This window comes from Orbicella faveolata, unplaced genomic scaffold, assembly GCF_042242905.1.
Source record: "Orbicella faveolata isolate gen_17 unplaced genomic scaffold, um_ofav_v1 contig_13, whole genome shotgun sequence".
Classification (NCBI taxonomy): Eukaryota; Metazoa; Cnidaria; class Anthozoa; order Scleractinia; family Merulinidae; genus Orbicella; species Orbicella faveolata.
In genome coordinates this window covers 6,339,086-6,347,500 of record NW_028301540.1, presented here as the reverse complement: position 1 = coordinate 6,347,500, position 8,415 = coordinate 6,339,086, and the positions used below count along the sequence as shown (strand labels likewise).

The window sequence follows — 8,415 nt, the reverse complement described above, 5'->3', positions numbered from 1 at the left end:
GAGATGTTGTACCTTGATGAACTGACGAAAGACACTACCAGAGTTGCAAACATGGATGCGGAAAAAATCGTGTTTTCATTGAATGGTGACACTCTGTATGTTGTCGCTAGGACAAATGCGACTTCAGCAACACTTAAGGCCTGGCACATTTCAAGTGGGATATTCAAAGCTGAGAAAAGCGATTTTGATGTTCATACGCTTGTTGAAAATAATCTTGTAGCTGTGAGAGAAGGTGTTTTGTTGCAAACCAGTAGGAGCACCCTTGAGCTGTGGAATTCTGAGTTGTCTGAGTGCATCCGCAGTTGGACTGGCCTAGGGTACATCACTGAAGTAATCCCCATATCAGAAGAACGAGTGGCCTGTGAAGTAAAGAGCAAGGTCATTATTGTGGATACAACTAGGGAAGGCATTGTGTCAGCAATCTCTATTCATGGTGATTTTGTTGCATGCAACAGTAAATGTCAGGTGATAACCACTGATTATGGGCAATTCCAGATGCATTATGGCGATGTCGTACTCTGGAAGATATCTCTGCCTATCGAAGACCCGTTAATTCGATGCAAGAGATTTTCCCCTACTGAACAGTATTGTGTTCTTGCTGTGGGACACAAAGTGACCACCTATACGTGTCATGATGTGGCCCTTTACGTCCTCGATGTAGTTGCTGGAAAAACGCTCCACCTGTTATGGTCATATAGTTACTGGTTTGGTTCCAACCTTGATTGTAAGTTTGTAGGTGACGAGGAGTGCGTTGCCAACCTTACGTTTACTGCTGAATTGCCGGGTAACTGGCTTCGCCTGTTTAACGTCAAGTCAGGTGACCTGCTAAGTGAAATTGCCACCGAAGACCCTGTGACCTGTTTAGCATCATATCCTCGTGAAGGTCTTCTCGCCATTGGTTTTGACGATTCCAGAGTGAATTTCAAAGTTCTTCACGTAAAGTTGCCTCGAGACAAAGACGACAGGAAAAGCAAAAAGTTCAGGTGCTTATATTAAGAAACAAAATTATAGTGTAACAACTTGTGCGGGGACATCATCTTGTCGATATACGAGGATTGCGATTGTTAGCCCTTCGAACAGACGATTTTGATTGGCTGATAATTACTTGTTCAAATTTCGTTGACTTGAACAATCATTTCAGTTGAGGCCGGCGCGTAGAACACAATCCATTACGGTCCAGCGACAAAAAAAATGATAATTTCACGAAACGAATAATTTTTAGCTCGACGAATACAATTTCGAACCCGGCGACAAAATAACTCAGATACGCTGAATCTTACCACACAGATAATGAGTGTATGACAAACGACCATAGATAAAGCTTATACCGGCTTATACTGAGTATGCTCTGCGCTTTTCAAGTCAAGGAAATATGACCGTAATTAATCAAAACTGTCTGTTCTAACAGCGAATATTTATACTCTGTTCCAACTCGATTGGTCACGAACAAACTCCCATTCTCATGCTTCAAATTTTTGCTGAGAACTCCTTGATTAACCCAGCTCAAGTCACTGCACTGTAAAAATATCACACGGAGTTGAAATTATTTAAGATGTTTAACTAATATCAAAGAGGTTAACCTGGTTGTAATCAACAAAGAACTTGTGATAGAAGTGAAATTATGATAAACGTGAAACTCGTTGAATAATCATACCATGTTGATTAGTTTGTCAGGAGCGTGGGGCAATGGATAGGGAAAAAATCCTATGACATTCATCAGTTCTGTTTTGCTCAGTGGTTAGGCGTACAACTGGCAGTGGGAAGTCATAGGTTCGCATCTTAACGGGAACTCTGAATTTTTTCCGGCCATCTCATGTTCGTGACAAGCTGATCAGTTCAGGCTAATCAGCATCTCATCATAATAAAACTTTTCATTTCCTCTCGGTGTTCAGTTTGTTGCTTCTTTTGTCCTGTAACTCCTCCTCCCCCATCCCAGGCCTGTATGACTGAAATAAATGAATAGAAATATTTCTTCTTAATTCAGTTACACACAGTAAATACCCGCATATAAGAACCTATGATTTCGGGGTTCAGGCTGATCAAATTCTTATTTATCGGGTACTTAGTGAGAAATCAGCCTGAAAATGTTCTTAAAATGTTCTTAAAATGTTCTTAAAATACTATACTTAACATTAGTATTGGTGTAATTAACATAAATTCTTAGAGATGCACTAAAAAATAAATTTCAAATAAAAAATAACTACCATAATATGATTGTTTTCTTATTCTGACATGCACTTTCCTTTTATATAAGAACATGTTTTATCTATCAGGCTGAATTGGTTCTTAGATATATATGGTGCTTTAATGGCCAACTTTCAGTCTGATGTTCTTAATCCACTTGTTCTTATACGTGGGTGTTTACTGTATTTTACTGGTAAATAACATGCATGTGTGGTCTTCCTACACAATAACTATCAGTTTGATTAGACTGGCCACATCATTGTAAATCATGTTGTTTATGTGATCTCATATTTCAGTTTTACTTTTTGTTTTTTCGTCTTTTGCGACAGGATTAAGCCTAAAGATTGAAAAGAGTACACTGCAGCTAGTTGAAATTTCCAGACGAATCCGGTGACTGGATGATGTAGCAGTAAACTTATCGGGTACCAGTCATTTGAGCGAAGCAGAGACCAGACTTTGCAGTAGATCTGTAAATAGAATTTAGATGAAGGCTTCTTAGAGCCACTTTATTTCTTAGAAGATCGTGTAAGATGTAGGCTCGATTTCCAGCCGTTTTGGGAGTCGGCAGCCCGGTTGTTGATCCTCCTCCCAACGTGCTGTGGTGCAAAGAACGCGGGCTCACAAAACGGCTGGAACTCGAGCCTATGTAAAGCGCGCAACACCAAAGAATCGCGGGCGAGGAAAGCGAGGTAAAGTAAAATTAGTATCAACCTCTGGGAGGAGGACACCTGATGATGAATTACACTACATGATATTTCTATATCAACGTCTAGGAGGTGGACACTTGATGATGAATTTAACCAGATAATATTTCTGTATTGACCAGCATATGATTTGGCGCTCGGTTAGCTTAGCTAGCACTCCGATTAGCCTAACTAGCACTCTGGTTAGCTTAAACAGCACTACGGTTAGCCAAAATTAGCTTAGATTACTTGAGGTTAGCCTATAGATATTAGGGTTAGGGATATGTATCCAAAACATTCCCTTTTTTTTGGCAGCTGAGTTCGGTGGTCAAGTGGAGATGACTCTCACACAGCAATCTATCGACCCGGTTTCGACTTCTCTTACGGTAAAGGTTTCTTTCTTCTTTTTAAATCTTAAAAACAAGTAAACAAGTGTGATTTCATACTTCATGTGTGAAAAATAGAGAAGTCCCGCACAAGAAGACCTCCAGGAGGTCGATGTTAGATTTCATCAACCAGAAAGCGAAGGTTGTAACGCTCCAGTTTTTGATCGACCTACAAAAATTTCTTGTGACGGGGTATGACTCAAATTGTACAAGGAATGTATCGGCGCTTTGACACTTTTGCCACCATGAAATTTTGAGATTTGGAAACCCAATATGTCTTCTTCAGCATTACACTGAGAGAGCTGAAATTAGTTTCGCAGGCTCATGTTTGAAGTCAATTTGTATCTAGCATGATGTCCGCAAAGTCGTGTGGTAATCAAGCACATGTTACCAGTGACGTCAGCAAAGATTCCTCCATTCAGACGCTATTACGGTCATAAGAAAGATTAAGGATGACACCTGTGTATATGAGATCAATCAGAATCAAATTCTGTCCACAGCTCAAACATGTATAATGTTAAAAAAACCAGTATCATTTAATGACACTCTGTAAGTTACTAGGAAATACAGCATATTAAGGTTTTGTAAAAGCTGCATTTTGTTTAGCTTTTGTAAAAAGAAAAAGTAATTTATCAGAACTTTGCAGACGGAGATATTTTCAATTTATTTAGGTTTTGTGGGAAATGTAATTTATTTGGATCTTGCAGAAGAGACATTTCGTTACCAACTGTTTTACTGGACAATTTTATACGAAATCGTAATTTCATTACCGAGAGTTTTCAAAATTGTTCGGAAGCTTCTGACCACACAGTACAGCGAGAAGATAGCAATCCTGTAAATATATTATGAAAGTTTTGAGTGTAGTATTTTTTAAAATGTGAAATAATCAATTCAAACACGACTCGATTTAAATTGAATAAAACTCATAAGTTTGTAACATAAAAAGGCTGTTGTTACATCAGTGTACGAGTGAAGCTAAAGTCAACTTGAAATGATAAACCGCGGTAGCCGCGAAGGGTATAAAGATGCTTTTCTAATATGGCAACGGCGGTTAAGTTTTCGCGCGCATTTATCAGCCAGTAAGAAAAAACCCAGATATTTTAGAATACGTTATGACCATGGGAAATGGTTTTCTTTTCCGCATTCCCATTTCATTGGAGGGGGGGGGGGGGGGGGGGGAAACCCTTTGGTACCCGGGGTAAATTGAATATGAAGACGGCTATATTTAGACGAATTAAGCCCTTATACTCGGGCTACCTTCCCCTACCCCTCCCACGGAGCCTAAGGTATCAGATTTTCTTATAGAGGCTAGGTGTTCCCGCCGAACTTTCATGATGTTCACTCTGTATCAATTAACCAGTTCACACAGGAGTTCATGCTGATCATTTCAACAGATAGAGGATGAAGGACAAGTCAGTCAATTGCATTGTCTACCAGAATTTGTAGATTACGTCATCATTATGGGCTATTTCCCGCGGAATGTAAGGAGATAAACAACATCCCTTGTTACGCTCAATATTAGTATGTGTGCGCTCGCCTCCAGATCGAGCGGTCCAGGTTCGAGCCCCAGCCGGCGACATTGCAGTTGTGTTTTAGTGTAAGACACTTTACTCACAGTGCCTTTCTCCACCCAGGTGTGTAAATGGGTACCAGCGAATAATGTTGGTGTGTAACCCTGCGAAAGACTAGCATCCAATGCAGGGGGGAGTAGAAATACTCCTAGTCGCTTCATGCTACAGAAACCGGGACAAGCTCCGGTCTGATGGGACACTTGGCTCGTAGGCAGACTTTACCTACCTCAATACTAGTATGCGTTTGGAGTTATTGCAATGCTCGAGAGAAGAAGAAATAACCCTTTAATACCCGGTGTAAATGAAACGGCTGCATGTAGAGACGACATGAGCGCGATTTCTCTCTCACCCCCCCCCCCCCCCCCTCCACACACACACACACACACACACACACACATACACACACACACACTCTTTCCTTCGCCCCTGCCGCGCCCCCTGCGGTATGAGCCTGACGCTAACATCTCAGTAGTCCTAAGCAACGCTCGAGAGATGTTATAGTAAATGGTGATTTTCATGAGTTGCGGTTTGCAGGAGAATTTAGAGACCTCTCGGCAAAGATGTGTCCTTTAAATGTGATTGATAAAATCTTCTACTGGATAGAGCGGTTTTCATCTGAATGTCGAGAAGTAATTGGATTTGCATTACTACGCTACACCATTGGCTTAAAAACACTCGCGCCACTTTCTCATCCAATCAGAAGTGGTATTTCAAGTTTTGTTTACTGGATTGTCGGTATCCATTTGAAATAGATAGAGTGATTGCATTGGTCCTAGTTAACTACCGGCTCAATTGAAATCTGCTCAGCTCAGATCCCAGTTAATTGTAATTCACTCCGATCCTCAAATTACGGGACATCGAGCTTACAAGTAACAACTTTTTTCTTTTTTCTGTGATTTTGTACCGTGATGGCAGGGTTGGCTATCGACTAGACGCTTGCAGACACTGGAGACATGATGGGCAACCCGCTCCTGAGAGACCGAGAATTGCCCAAAGACCAAGGCCAAGATTTATTTTTCGCTGCTCCTTTGTCATGCTCCTGGGGGAGGGGGAGGGAGTACTCCCAGAAAAATCGGCTGGGGGTGTGCGGCCCGCTTCCCAAACCCTTACCTTATTTATGACCTAAGACCGGACCCGTAAATCAATACCCTGTTTCAGACTTGTCTTATAATTTGGTACTTATTTCAAGGCATTGTAACGGGATTTTGTTGATGGTCCGTCTCGATAATGATGAAAAGGTAGTTTCTTCTAAAAAAAAAAGGCATACCGGATTCAGGACTAGGGTGCAAAAAACATATCCAATTAAGACTAAAATGGCCAAAATCGATACCCTATTTATGCCCAAAACGGCTAAAAACCATACCCTTTCAGTCCTTTGGGGCCGTACACTACATAGCTCATATAAGAGAGGACCCCCCGGGATCGTGCTCCACGCTCTGTCCCATTAAACCGCCTGTTCCGCTGTTCTGCGGTCTCTTGAAGGGCCCTTGGAGTTTTGCCTTTTCTGCTTGTTTCGAGTCCTATTTTTACAATAACTGTCTAATTTCTCGTGCGCTGATTGGCTCATATTTATCATCAATAGGAGCACAGACGGACATAATTTTAAAGTTGAACTTTCAGCTGTCAAACTGTCAAATTTTTAACCAATGAGATTTTATGGAATTTTTTAAGTCGCCAATCAAAAAGAGAGAAAAGCTATTGACAATGTTCGCGTCACTTTGAATAAACCACTTATCTTTTTTTGCGACAAGTTTACGGCGTCTTTTCCCCTCATTTATTCCCGGCATTTGACCATTTTGGGGTCTTGTTATTGTATACAACTAATTGGCGTCAGTTTCTTATGCGTCTGTGCTCTTATTGATGATAAATTTCGACATAACATTGTCAAAGTTTACTACGGAACCGCTCGTCCGGCTCGTGGTTCCACAGACACTTTGACAATGTTATGACGAAATTAATTATCAATAAGAGGACAGACGCATAAAAAACTGACGTCAATTTGTTAAAGTGCGAGTAAAAATTGAGTGTGCTTGCGCTGTTAGCCTCAGGCGTGACACAGGTGATAAGAATATCGATATTCATCAGTTAGGGAATATGTTCTTATTTTTCAGCGAATTCTCAGAGCTAACATTAGAAGAAAGGTATGGCAGACAATAGGGAGATTCCATATTTTTATCTCGGGACTGAAGTGGTTTTTCTTGGTAATTTCACGAGTTTCCGTTCTGTGTCGGCTGAAGTGCTCCATTGCAGGGGTAATTTTGTCGTCACGCACTATCACTACTCGAAGAAACGTTGGTGAAAGAGCTTTGCAAAAGCTTGAAATTTGTTTTAAGTGTACATGGCAGATATATTTTTTTATTTGCTTGATGGAATCTACATGAGATCGTGATATGGAAATCGAAATAAAAATTGGTTATGTTTGTTTTTTCACCGTTATTTAGCTATCTGAAAACGTGAAATTTCACTTTTTGTTGGGTTGGGACCTGGGACTAGTCACGCTGTAACGTCAAAACAAGAATGCAGGTCTACATATCTTTCGTAAATGTTTAATTGTTTGTAAAAATAAATGTACACTTTAAGGTTTCAAAAGCTGTTGGCTTTTCTCAACACAGTCTTTCATTGTTGACTTTCAGGTGCAAAGTATTCTAAAACGTTTCAGGAAACACCATACAGTGACGATATGGAAGATGAAGAAGCCAGTTTCTCTCAAACAACAACTGCCGAACCCTCACCATCCTTAGCAGATCAGGGAAAGAACTCTTTTTAATGTCTACGACAAACACGAAAATTTTCTTGACAAACCACCGGCCGGAGGACGTGCTCAATATGCGACTTTCATGATCCTCGTAAATTGTCTGTTTTGTCCTTAGCAAGCTTGGAAACTGCTGTGTGTTTAGTGTACTTCTCTCGCTCAATCCAGAAACCAGAGGTCTTGCATTCAACTCAGCGGGACTCAGCGGCGTCCGAGTTACGAAACTTTCGCGTCTTGCTAGCTTCGCGGATTAGACGTAGAGGTCCGCTGTCATCTAAAAACTGGTCAAAAATCTAACTCGCAGCAAACAAATGAGCTAAGCCGGGCTAGACGGAGAAATACTGATTATTTTATTTTTGAAAGGCCATTGACGCCATTTGTTGCTTGAGCTAATGACGGTACAAACAGAAACCATATACTTAGGAGGAATTAGCAAGGAGTGACAGGCCTGCACAACTTCTAACAATGGAAACTTTTGTACCATGTAATATATGACCCCTTTATAGTTTTGCTCTTACGAGTATGTCCTTTAGGGATTTACCTCTTTTATACGATATTAGTGGTGGCTCTTTGAAAATTTGCCGTAGAGAAGGCTGATTTTGTATCAAGTGCCATCTTTCCATTAAAACATTTTTGAGGTTGGGTACTGATGGTTGATATTGTGTTACAAAAGGCAAGAGTTCTTTCCGGCTTTCATGTTTTTGTCTTAGCGCCGATTCCCTTTCTGTGAATTTAATATCTGAAAGGAGTGTTTCGATCAGATTTTTTGGATAACCTCTAGCAAGGAGACGTGATTTGAATTTGTAAATGTTCTCTTCAAATGTTGCTCTTGAAGAGTT

General features: G+C 40.6%; 1 protein-coding gene across 1 annotated transcript in view; it reads left to right on the top strand.

Moving 5' to 3' along the window:
• Positions 1 to 4,198, top strand: part of LOC110060788 (uncharacterized) — an 18,526-nt gene extending 14,328 nt beyond the window's left edge. The window contains exons 4-5 of the mRNA XM_089284373.1: positions 1 to 983; positions 2,514 to 4,198. The exon at positions 1 to 983 is cut by the window's left edge and continues 3,786 nt beyond it. Of these exons, the coding sequence (XP_089140499.1) occupies positions 1 to 983; positions 2,514 to 2,532 (1,002 nt within the window). The 3' untranslated portion in view covers positions 2,533 to 4,198. The remainder of the gene's footprint in view (positions 984 to 2,513) is intronic.
• Positions 4,199 to 8,415: the final 4,217 nt, after the last annotated feature.